Genomic DNA, 12,484 nt, shown 5'->3' with positions numbered 1-12,484 from the left:
TGTACAGTTTGAGCAGGAGCTGAATAACGCGACTGAAAAAAAAAAATCGCACAGTGTTTGCCCAGCTTAATGCAGACTGTTTAAACTAAACAAGCTGCTGTTTCACATAATAAACCCTGTCAGCTGCAGTATTGTCTTCTGTTTTAACAGTTAAAGCAGTAGAGACGAGCTGTTTGCATGTGCGTGGAACTCTAGCGTCATTAACCATGCTAGCTGTTAGCTTATAGCTCACGCTAGCTAACCAGCGAGCAGTTAAAAGGACAGCTGAAGCTGCACAAAATACCCACAAACTTATCTCACTACAATGTAGCGCCGAAAATATGACTCGCAGCTCAAGCTCGACACAGCGTCTGTAACATAAGACTGACATCCAGCTAACCACAGCTAAAAGATATTTAGAGAAAACTTACAGTTTCCTCAGGTTACATGAACTGAGTTGTTTCACGCTGAAAAGTTGGTTTGTTTTGGCTCTCACTGAAGACATAGCTGCTCTTTTGTGCTGCTTTTACCCAATGGTATCTTTTGCGAGTGTGGACGCGTCATCTGTTTGCTCCTTAAATGCTTTTCTTCTTTTATTGATTTTTATGCTGATTTTTTCCCTTTTTTCCGTATGAGCTTACCTGCGATAGCTTCTGGACACTTATAGATCATTAGGACTAAAGTGTTCTTAACAGAAACAGCAACATTTTTATAGTTACCTTATCCTCAGCGCTCCGTGTGTCTGTGGCCTAGACACAGCTGAAGCCTGATTACAGTGTCTGGGCACCGAACAGCCCCAATAGCCTGGAAAGGTGCTAACCGCTAGGCTAACTAGCAACAAGATGCCTTCCCTATCCACAGATGACTACCACAGCCTCCTGCAGAAGATTGCAGTACTGGAGACAAAAATTCATCGCTTAGAAGTAAACGTGGAGGTAAATGGACTGTGTGGAAATGAAACAACCTTGCCTTTGATTCAAAACAATAGCGATGAGCAAGCTAGTACACAGCTAAGGAGCACAGATAACATGACCAAGAAAGTAGACTCTGTGCATTATTATAAATCCTCAAGTGATAATCCCCCCTTGGACTGTCTTGGTGCAAAACCAAGACATAAATCATGTCTCCTGGAAGGCGGAGGACGTATCACGGGCAGAGCACAGCGAGCTGAAATCTCTGAAACCGACTGGCCTTCACTTCCTACGAGACAGAGAAGCTCTTCTACCCCTGTATACGAGAGGAAACAGGACTGGACAACAGTGAATAGGAAGGTTAACAACAAACCTCCAAAACAACTGAATGTGAAACTGCACAACAGATTTGCTCCACTATCAAAGGACCCTGGATCTATATCGGACAACCATCCATCTAAAAGCAGCGAAGTAAGGTCTGAAAATCTGTTGAAAAGTAAAAGACCACAGGGAAAGCTAAAGGCTAGGCCTGAAACTCTGATTGTGGGTGACTCTGCCGTAAAGGATGTACAAATGATGTGCGGTAAGAACACTAAAGTCCTCTGCTTTCCTAAGGATATGGTCAACAACCTGAAGGAGAGAATTCTTCAAATTGCAGATGAATATCCAACTGTGACAAACACTGTTCTGCATACAGGGTCAAACGATGTGTCCAAACAACAGTCGGAGGTTCTGAAACGGGACTTTACTGGATTACTAAATACTGTAAACTCTCTGAATGCAGCTGTATTCATCAGTGGACCTGTACCGCCGGTCAGAGGAGGAGACGAGAGATTCAGCAGGTTGTTTGCACTGAATAAATGGCTTATATCAGCATGTACTGACCACTCGGTGCATTTTATCAACAACTTTAATATTTTTTGGGAACGCAGGCATCTGTTCAAAGCAAATGGATTTAATTTTAACAAGTCAGGGGTGAAACTGTTCACCTCCAACTTGTTTTATTCCATACGTCATCCATATGTGCTTGGTGCCAAGGCTGAGATAAACGAGGAGTTATCTCATAAAGAGGAACAAACAGTACTCCAAAAACAGACAAAGCCCAGCAGAAATCTTGAGGAGGAGCTCCATCTGCCCCCACCCGGGAAGAGCCTCAGAAAGGAGAGACATCTGAGGCAAGAAGAGGGGTCCCTATTTGCCTCCAACTCTCTCAACAACACCAACGACCAGGACCAGGGACCACGACCTTCCCCAGTCCCCCAAACCCCTGACAGGCCATCACCCTCCTCCCCCTCCCTTTCTCCCTCCTCCCCACACCTGAAATTCACTGAGGAGATGATGGAGCGAGTCAATGCTGGGCTCAGATCTACCCCCCGGCCCAATCCCTTTTTGTCCCCCATAAACCCCCCACCAGAGCGGCCAAAGGTTCGCCATCGAGCCCCGCCCTCATCAGAGCAATCGAAGTCACATTGCCCAGCCTCGCCCCCCTTAGTTCCTCCTTACCACCTTCACGCTCTGTCTCCACAGTCTGATGTGTTTAGGGTCCGGGCTGCGAGGATTATGGCAGTGGTGACTTTTCCCAGGAGAAGCTGGGACCCTGTTTACTAGAAGGTTTTAAAATTTCTGTACTTTTAGGTGACAGAAGGAGACATGTGGCCTGGTCAAAACACAGAGAGCTGCACTCTAAAAGATCTTTAAACATAGTAAACATACCTTGTGTGCCACAGACTGCTCCCAAACACGAGGGGACAAGTAATACCTCTAAAACACTTAAGTTGGCTTTATTAAACGTTAGATCTTTAGCTGGGAAAACATTTTTAATTAATGATTTAATCACTGAGCACAGCCTTGATTTTATGTTTTTAACTGAAACTTGGTTGGACCAAAGTAACAGTGGAGCTGTTCTCATCGAGACGACCCCTCCTAACTACAGTTTTATCAGTGAGGCCAGGGTGAGCAGGAGAGGAGGAGGGGTTGCTGTCTTATTTAATGAATCATTTCAATGTAAGCAGCTATCTCCTGGAAGTTTTCAGTCTTTTGAATATGTGGCTTTACAGCTGAAGGCCCCATCCAAAGTTGTGTTTCTTAATGTTTACAGGCCTCCCAAATACTGCACAGACTTTTTTAATGACCTCAGTGAACTGCTGTCTGTGATCTGTGTTGATTTTGACTGTGTAATTATTGCTGGGGATTTTAACATTCATGTGGACAACCCTCAGGACAAAGGGACTAAAGACCTGAGTAACACTCTGGGCAACTTTGGGCTGACTCAGCATGTAACAGAGGCCACACATAATAGAGGACACACTCTTGACCTACTGATCTCCAAGGGCCTGAGCATTTCAAAGGTTACTGTGTCTGATGTGGGCCTGTCTGATCATTACTGTGTTTTCTTTGAAAGTAAAATCTCAGCCCACACAAATATATCAACAACAGTGATCACAAAACGGTGTATAACTGAACACAGTAGTGCAATTTTTTACCAGGTCTTCCCATTAACACCTGACCTGTCCAGAGGGTCAGTCAATGAGCTCGTCAATAGCTTCAATGCTAACATGTTAAATGTAATGGACACTATTGCTCCCATTAAGGTGAAGGTTATCTCTGGAAGGAAGAAGTCTCCATGGAGAAACTCCACACTGGTGAAAAATGAAAAAAGAGAGTGTAGGAAAGCTGAGCAGGTTCACTATGACATCTATAAAGAGAAACTTCACAATTTTAATTTACAACTGAGGAGTGCAAGGAGGTCCTACTTCTCTGACATCATCACTAAAAACAGCCATAATGCTCGGGTCTTATTTTCTACAGTTGACAAGCTAACAAACCCCCCTGTGTCAGTGGCAGCTGAACTTCATTCGACCATGGCCTGCAATGACTTTGCCAAATTCTTCACAGAAAAAATCCAAAAAATTAGACAAGCAATTGGTACATCAACAGCAGATCCAGGATATGTACTGTGTCCACCAAAAAACTGTTTAAACACCATGAAACAGTTTCAACCTATTAACAGCAAAGACCTGGAGGACATCTTAGGTCAACTGAACTCCTCCTCCTGCTGTTTAGATGTCCTGCCAACAAGTTTTTTCAAAAAGGTCTCAAAGACTTTAGAGTCAGACCTGTTACAGATCGTCAACTTTTCTTTATTATCAGGTGTGTTTCCAGAATCACTAAAAACTGCTGTAATCAAACCTATACTGAAAAAGGACAATCTTGACAAGACACAAATGAACAACTACAGGCCGATCTCAAATCTCTCATTTTTAAGTAAGATCATTGAAAAAGCAGTTTCTCAACAGCTCAGTTACTTCTTAAAACAGAATAACTACTACGATGCCTTCCAGTCAGGTTTTAGACAGAACCACAGCACTGAAACCGCTCTGACCAAAGTGTTTAATGACATATGTCTGAATACAGACAGTGGAAAAATGTCAGTTTTAGTTTTACTGGATCTCAGTGCAGCATTTGATACAGTTGACCACAACATATTACTCAAACGACTGGAGAACTGGGCAGGTCTTTCAGGAACTGTACTAAACTGGTTCAAAACATACTTAGAAAACAGGAAATACTTTGTATCAATAGGTAACTTCACATCTGCGCAGACAAGTATCACATGTGGAGTTCCCCAAGGTTCCATCTTGGGACCCTTTCTGTTTAACATTTACATGCTCCCACTGGCACAGATTATAAAGAACAACAAAATAAACTGTCGTAGCTATGCAGATGACACACAAATATATATCACAATGTCACCAGGAGACCAAGGCCCCGTACAATTTTCTCCAGCTAAACAAAAACAAAACTGAGGTAATAGTCTTTGGCGCCAAAGAAAAACGATTACAGGTCACCAGAGAACTTCAATCTATACATCTAAAAACCACAAACCAGGCGAGAAATTTGGGTGTAGTGATGGATGCAGACCTAAACTTAGAAAAACACATTAAGACAATAACAAAGTCAGCTTACTATCACCTCAAGAATATTTCAAGGATAAAAGATCTGATGTCTCAACAGGACCTGGAAAAACTAGTCCATGCATTCATCTTTAGTAGGCTTGATTACTGTAACAGCATCTTTACAGGTCTACCTAAAAAAAATCAGTCAGACAACTACAGCTCATTCAGAACTCTGCTGCTCGAGTCCTCACTAAGACCAAAAAAGTGGACCACATCAGTCCAGCTCTGAGGTCTTTACACTGGCTGCCTGTCCGTCAGAGGATAGACTTTAAAGTTCTGATGCTGGTCTATAAAGCTCTGAATGGTTTAGGACCAAAATACATCAGTGACCTCCTGACCCAGTATGAACCTTCCAGATCCCTCAGGTCATCTGGATCCGGTCTTTTATCAGTTCCCAGAGTCAGAACCAGACACGGAGAAGCTGCATTCAGCTTTTATGCTCCTTATATCTGGAACAAACTCCCAGAAAGCCTCAGATCAGCTGAAACACTCAGTTTATTTAAATCCAGGTTGAAGACTCACCTGTTCTCAGCTGCATTTGAATAAAGCACCAAATCCACACTTTTAAGCTTAAATTTCAAAACTTACATTTAACTACTGATTTTATCTACTGTTCTGATTTTATCTGTTTTGATTTTATATACTGTTTTGTTTGTTTGTTTGTTTGTTTGTTTGTTTGTTTGCTTGTTTTAATCAATTTTAAATCATGCTTTTTATTTGTTTTTGTTTCTAATGTCTCTGTAAAGCACTTTGAATCACCTTGTTGTTGAATTGTGCTATACAAATAAATTTGCCTTGCCTTGCCTTGCCTTTAAGCGAAACATTCTTTGTATGTGAGGAAAATGCTGTTCATCCTCTTCAGCTCTAGCGTAGACAACTGGCTTTGCCATGTTTTCATGTGTGTCTTCTTTCCGTGTGTCCGCTACTTTGAAACGCTTGGCCCGCTCTGCCCGCCACAGTTTCAAGCTGGTCATGTGACTGCATGGCCACATCTGATTGGTAAAAAAGTTACCGGAAACTCCACTGGCGGCATGTTATCTAATGTGTTAAACTAATTATTTTTTAAAAAGTAACGAGTCAAATTTTGGAAATGTAGCAGAGTAAAAGTACCGTTTCTTCTTCACAAATGTACTCAAGTAAAAGTAAAAAGTATCGTGCAAAAAGGGTACTTTAAAAGTAAATTTTTTTTTCCAAAAACTTACTCAAGTAAATATAACGGAGTAAATGTAACTCGTTACTACCCACCTCTGCAGACGGGCAAGTATACAGGTATACTATGAACAAATATACATATATAAAGATGAAGCACTGTGAGGTAAACAGATCTACAGAGTGCTATGAAAATATCTACAGTAGTGGAAGCGAAGCTCTCTGAACAGACTATAACAGTGTAGGCACTATAACAGAGACTACACCATGTCAGTGTCCTAAAACTACAGCAGTAACCAACGTGGTGAATGTTGATAATGAAAGGATCATGGTCACTGGGAGGAGGAGTGTAGAAGGGTTAGGTGAGTGTGGATGGAAAGGCTCAGCGGGGACTGAGTTCAGTAGGGTGACAGCTGTGGGGAAGAAGCTGTTCCTAAACCTGCTGGTTTTAGTCTGAAGGCTCCTGTAGCGCCTCCTGGAGGGGAGGAGGAGCTGGAAGAGTTTATTGGCAGTATGAGAGGAGTCTGAGAATGATGCATACTCGGCTTAGAAATCTCTTTTTGAGCGTTGTGTGATGGAGAACTTTGCTTTGTGTAATGTTATAAATACTTGGATAATCCTCAGAGTCTCTGGACTTTTACTTAGAGATATTATATTCAGTCCTGTGGATAGTTATATATTTAAAAATATATGATCCTCTCTGGTTACTCTGGTATGAATGACTCTGAATCACTTAATGGTAAATAACACACTATTTGCAAATTTGCAAACTGTGAAAGAATTCCAGATGACAAGTCTGTAGTTCGACATACAAGTGACGACCTTTGACCTTCATCAGTTTTTATTTAATTGTGTCAGAGAAACTCAAACGTGCTCTTCATGCAGCTGAGTACATTCAGTGTTTAAAACGGAAGCTGTGCAGGTCTGAGATCAGCAGCTTTGTGAAACACCAAGCTGAGGTCCTGTTAATGCTGATATATAGTGACACAGTTACATTTCAATTTAATTCAATTTTATTCATATAGCGCCAAATCACAACAACAGTCACCTGAAGGTGCTTTATATTGTACAGTAGATCGTACAATAACAGATACAGAGAAAAACCCAACATTCATATGATACAGGGGTGATTAATCCTTTTGACTTTGTTTTTATCAATAAAACAGCTGCAGCTTTCACTACAGCACATGTGGTGCTTTAACCTTTGTACTGTTTGCATCAGTTCATTCTTCAGTTAACATGTGAACATGTTGGATGATCTGTCTGCTGTCACTGGGTGGTGTTGAGGTCTGAATCTGAGGGCAGCTCCTGTAATCACAAAGAGAACTGAACCATCACAAACTGAAATATAAAGTTTATCTCAAATCTGAAATAGAGCTGATCCTTCTGTCCTCACACACCCAGGATCTGAAGTTCTTCTCTTACATTTCTTTAGTTCTTCAGCTCTGCTCACATACGAGCTGTTTATTTCTTAAAGCCGTATATACCAACAGATTTTCCAATATAATGTTAACCTTTGAGTTGTTGGTGCTTTGTGAATGTGAATCTGCATACATGAGCAGACGGAGCAGGTTTCAGTCCTGGTTCAGTCTGCTGCTGCACCGTGGTCACCAACATACAGAGGTATCATAACAAATATTAATGCTTTTTTCCCTCTCAAACGATGTAAGCTGTACTGCACGTGTAACTTTGTGAACTTACCTCAATAAGAATGATTCAGACTGTTTTATTTAACCTGAATATTTGAAACAAACTTAGTAAAAACAATACACAGAGTCAGTGCTAAAAATGTAATCCGAGGAAAAATGAAACACACATTTTAACTTAAGCTGCCAAGCAGAAGTATTTGGTTTGAGTACATAAATATTAGGCTTTGCTATTTAATCTGTAATTAATGATTAATGAGGGGTTACTAAAGTGCAAGCCTTTTTTAAAATATGTGTTAATATCCTTACAGATGTGGCAAAAGAGTGAAAACATGCTGCTGTTTGCACATATTGAATAATCAGCTCTGCACAGGAGCTGCAGCAGAGTGCAGCCTGTTGCTCTTACAGTGTAATACTCATAATAAAAGTACAGTAACTGTGGTTAGTTACTGACTGAGCAGCCCGGTGCGTTTCTGTTCATTTCGTTCACCTGCACGGGTTAGCTAAACAAACTTTACAAAACAAGTTTTGCCGATAGCCGAGTGCCCATCTTAGCTAGCTAGCTAAGGATGTTAGCTACAGATTAGCTTACAAACACCTTTCACTTACCAAAAATATTGTGGCGGCTCTCAGGTCCTTCTGTCAGGCAGACACTGAAGAACACCTGAGTCTGTCAGTTTGAAACAGTCGGTAAACGCTGGACCTCCTCTCAGCGTCCCCGCTCTATGTGCCGTTCAGAGATACGCAAGTTTCTTCATGACTGCGGCTGCTGCAGATATTAGGTCGTCCATGATTTCTACAGTCACTGGTCAGCAATATAATGTGCGCAAACATATGTGGCTCATATATGTGGCTCTGAAGCCCCGCTCCTCAAGCGCACCCTCAGATGCCGAAGCAGTGCCAACTAATTGAAGCTGAAAAAATAACTGTACGTGGAAAAAAACGATGTAAGTGTGTAAACCACATGAACAGTGAGTTTTTTCTTTAAATTTCTATATTTATGTTTTTTCACTATCATTTCACTTTCAATACATTTGTTTCAGTTTCAATATTTCTTCAGTTTCATTTTAAGGTGGCATCGTTTTAACCTCATATGTGGGTTCAAAGTACAAAAAAGTCCAGTTGTTTCTCTGCCAAACTCCTTAGACTGGAAGTTCTCATGTTATATTAATGTCCCACAGAAAGATTAAGGCAAAGATTAGGACAGGTTACAACTCGTGAATTTCATGTACTTGTCACAGTTACAAAAAAGAATCTGCCTGAAGTCTATACATCCATACGTCTCATCATACAAAGCACTGATCTCCTACCTGCTGATGGAGCTGCTTTGGCTGGCTGTTCTTTAGGTTCTTCCATCATCTTTCTATAAAAACACGAGAAGATGATTTTACCAAAAGAAACAGTGAACACAGTCTGGGTGTCACATCATATGAATTTGTGTCATGGTTTAGTGTACGGGCCACACACACTGAAACTGATCTGTGTGAAAGAACACATCGATGACATGTGAATGTAGTGATAACCTCATCATAATAGAGGTTTTTACTTTTTCACATATTTGTTCAGTATAATGATTAAATAATCTGACAATACAAACCTAAAATACTTTGTTCCCTGTCTGCGACTTTGTGCGTCTCTGCTGTTAGTGCTTAAAGGAAGTTTTAAACTTAAAATCCTTCCCCACATATGTGACTGTGGTCTCTGGGGCCATTATCCTGAAACACTGGGGCTCAGCCCTGAAAGCTTTGCTATCTTCACCTGATAACAGCAGCTGTTTAAAGTTATTGAGTTTGACAGGGAAGTGAATGTAAATGTGAGACACTGTGTGCTCACAGCTAAAGGCTGCAGTCAGCTGTGTCAGAGCGTCCAATGATCCTTTAATAAACACTCAGAGCTCCATGTTGATGAAGCTGTCATGTGTGAGCTTGTGAGGCTCCTTTAAACTGGCTCTGCTCTGTCAGATGCTCACCTCTTCTTCACTGTCTCTGCTGCACTCTCCATCTCCTCCTCTCTCTCTCTGCTGTCCTGTTTAAAAAAAACCAAACAAATCAGCGTTAGCCAATCAAACTCTGTGCAGATGCTGCAGCTACAGCTGATATGTCATTCAGCTGTTCATCAATCAGCTTCTGCTGCTGTTTATTCGGCTCTTACTCTGAACACGTGCAGATCTAGGAAGATTTTCTTGGGGTGTCAAAATCAAAGCGTTTGTTTTTTCAAACACACGTGCAGGTGTTTATATCACATATGGTTTAAATGATTCAAATGCAGTAAGTATACATGTTTCATATATCGTCTATAACTGAATTATGTTCTGTAGCCTACATAATGAAACACTTTAGTTGCATAAAACGTGAATTTTGATTTTATGTACTGTATATGTCACAGCATCGCAGTGTGGATGTGGAGAAGAGAGGACCCAAACGCAGGACTCACAGGTGGTGAAGGCTGGTGTTTATGACAGAATGACAGAGCCTGAGATGGATGACTGACTGGAAGACCAGCTGAACAGAAACGACACATGTGGGACTGACAAAGACACTGAACTGGAGCAGGGCTGTGCAGAGAGGTTTAAAGGGGCGGGTGCTCAAAGTTAAAAAGGGGCACATTGAACCAGGCTGAATAACAACAACACACATTCATCAAGAATCTAATATGGGAAGGGCAGGGCTGTGTTGGTCTGAGACTGTAGACAGTAAAAAGTCCACAGGAGAGATGGTAGCTGATTAAACAAGTGTCATGAGATAATAACTAAATGCAAAGATTGGTGACAGCGCTTGGAACCATAAGGCAACAAAAAACTGTGAGAAATAATTTAGGCTCTGCCTGTGAATCACTCTTTGCTTCTCTTCTTCCTTCCATCCCATCATTTCATATATCACTCTGCACTTGCTGTCTATGTGAGAACAAGGCACAACTTGCTATTGCAATAAACTATAATCTAATTATCCACACCTAACAACTCTTGCACTTAATCTATAATAAAATGATGACAGAAAAATGTTATAGCCCTGCTTTTAGTAGCCTCACACAGCTCCTGCTGTTTCCTCCTCATGTCCTTACCAGCCATGTCTGCACAATGTTATATCATGAGTAATATTTTTTTTAAAAATCCATCTAAATAAAACACACACATGCACACACAGTGACATTTCAGACCTTCTTCAGAATACTGTATATACTATGGGCATCACGGTGCTGATCCAGAATCCTTACATTATTATTTATTACTAGAGCTACAATAATAAAGCAATGAGGAGGGGGAAGTAATAAATATGAAATAATGTATTTATGATGATTGCATTTGTTTCACTATCCACTCTGTGCAGGGCAAAGCTTATTACATGTTTAAACTGTAGAGATACAATCATTTTACTGCTGTAAAATCCAACTTTTGTCTTATTTAAAATATAAATCTAATATAATCTGCTTCTTAATGTATGTTCTTTAAAATACAGCGTGTTTTTAATATATTATAATTATAATAATTATTATGCGGACATGCATATTAGATCGTTTTTTAGTGAAATATAATCCCTCCAGAAAGGCAGGAAAAGCCCGGAAACTTACTTTAAAACTAAATATGTTCTAAATACTTTAAAACTAAATATGTTCCCTAAAACGGTGACAGAGCTACAGACCCATGACAGCCTTACACAGGTAGCCAGCAGCTGTGACCAGCACTACTTGTGCAGTTAATAAAAGGACAGGTAATGTTTGTCGCGCTGTTGCACACACAGCACGCTCGTTTGTTTCAGTTCGCCAGTAGCAACAAGACAGCTTACCAACGTGTACGTAATAAGCTAATACTCCTGGGTGCTACACACTACAGTGTACGCTGTACACCTACTTACTGGTTGTGTCGCATCAGTCTGTGTCTCTGAGTTAACTTGTGTTTCTCCTACAGCTCCGGACCGCTAAAAATGCGCGTGCTCTTTGTGAGCTCGTTCCCGGCTCGTAACCAGCGCGTTCTGCCGTCAAGGGCGATCATTGGTTAAATGTGATCATGTGACTGATGAAAGCCAGATCCTTTTATTTAGCAAAACTGTGATTAATAGTTAAATATTATTGTTGAAGGGCACAGACAGGACTCCGCACACACACACACATAAAAAAATAAATAAAAAAAATTTAAAAGTTGCCTCAACAAAAGGGCACTTTGGGCACTCATCAGGAAAGGGGCGGGTGCTCAAGCCCCTCTAGCCCCCCCCTCTGCACGTCCCTGAACTGGAGGACACTCAGGACTTACACAGGCTAATGATAATGATCAGGGTTCATATGCCTTTTTCAGGGTCAAATTCAAGCACTTCTTAAACACTTTCAAGGTCCCTTTTCAAACTTTTCCAGCACATCCCTCCCTCACCGCCAAAAAAAAATGCATGTTTCAATTCACATCACCTCAGTAAGACCATGTGAAAGTTAAGACAAATCATCCTAGGTGAACTTAAACACCTTTGTTCCCTTTTTGTTAAGAAATAGAAAAACACTCCACACAAAAATACTGCAAAAGGAAACTGTTGCCTTATATAAAGAGTGTATAAACTCAAAATGCACATGTCACTTAAAAATTAAGATGTGAACAAATCAACTTGTTAGATATTCTTCTCCTGTTGAAAAAACCCCCAAAAAGAAATAAATAAGTCTTCTCATCAGATATTGATGCTTCTTTCCTGTGTGACAGAAAATAGGAGACAGATGTTTGTTTGTTTTTTAAGTTAATTCCCAATAAAGCTGTTTTACTGCTAACTACATTGCTGTCTGTATTATTGCTGAAGTCCTAAACGATCACCTTTAAAGTAGAGTAGAGTCATACAGGTGTCTGCTCCTGCCTTCAGTTATTTTATCT

The 12,484-nt window shown here is 40.7% G+C and overlaps 1 protein-coding gene across 2 annotated transcripts in view; it reads right to left on the bottom strand.

Annotated features, from left to right (window-relative positions):
- Positions 1-12,484, bottom strand: part of LOC309702227 (protein NLRC3-like) — a 50,669-nt gene that overhangs the window by 33,436 nt on the left and 4,749 nt on the right. For both annotated transcript variants that reach the window (XM_082526757.1, XM_082526756.1), the window contains exons 2-3: positions 9,611-9,666; positions 8,952-9,004 (exon numbers count right to left, since the gene is read on the bottom strand). In XM_082526757.1, the coding sequence (XP_082382883.1) occupies positions 8,952-9,004; positions 9,611-9,642 (85 nt within the window). In that variant the 5' untranslated portion in view covers positions 9,643-9,666. The remainder of the gene's footprint in view (positions 1-8,951; positions 9,005-9,610; positions 9,667-12,484) is intronic.

Source organism: Aulonocara stuartgranti, assembly GCF_965226115.1.
Source record: "Aulonocara stuartgranti genome assembly, chromosome: 3".
Taxonomy (NCBI): domain Eukaryota; kingdom Metazoa; phylum Chordata; class Actinopteri; order Cichliformes; family Cichlidae; genus Aulonocara; species Aulonocara stuartgranti.
Note: the sequence above shows the minus strand (reverse complement) of the source record. Positions and strands in the feature narration are given on the sequence as shown.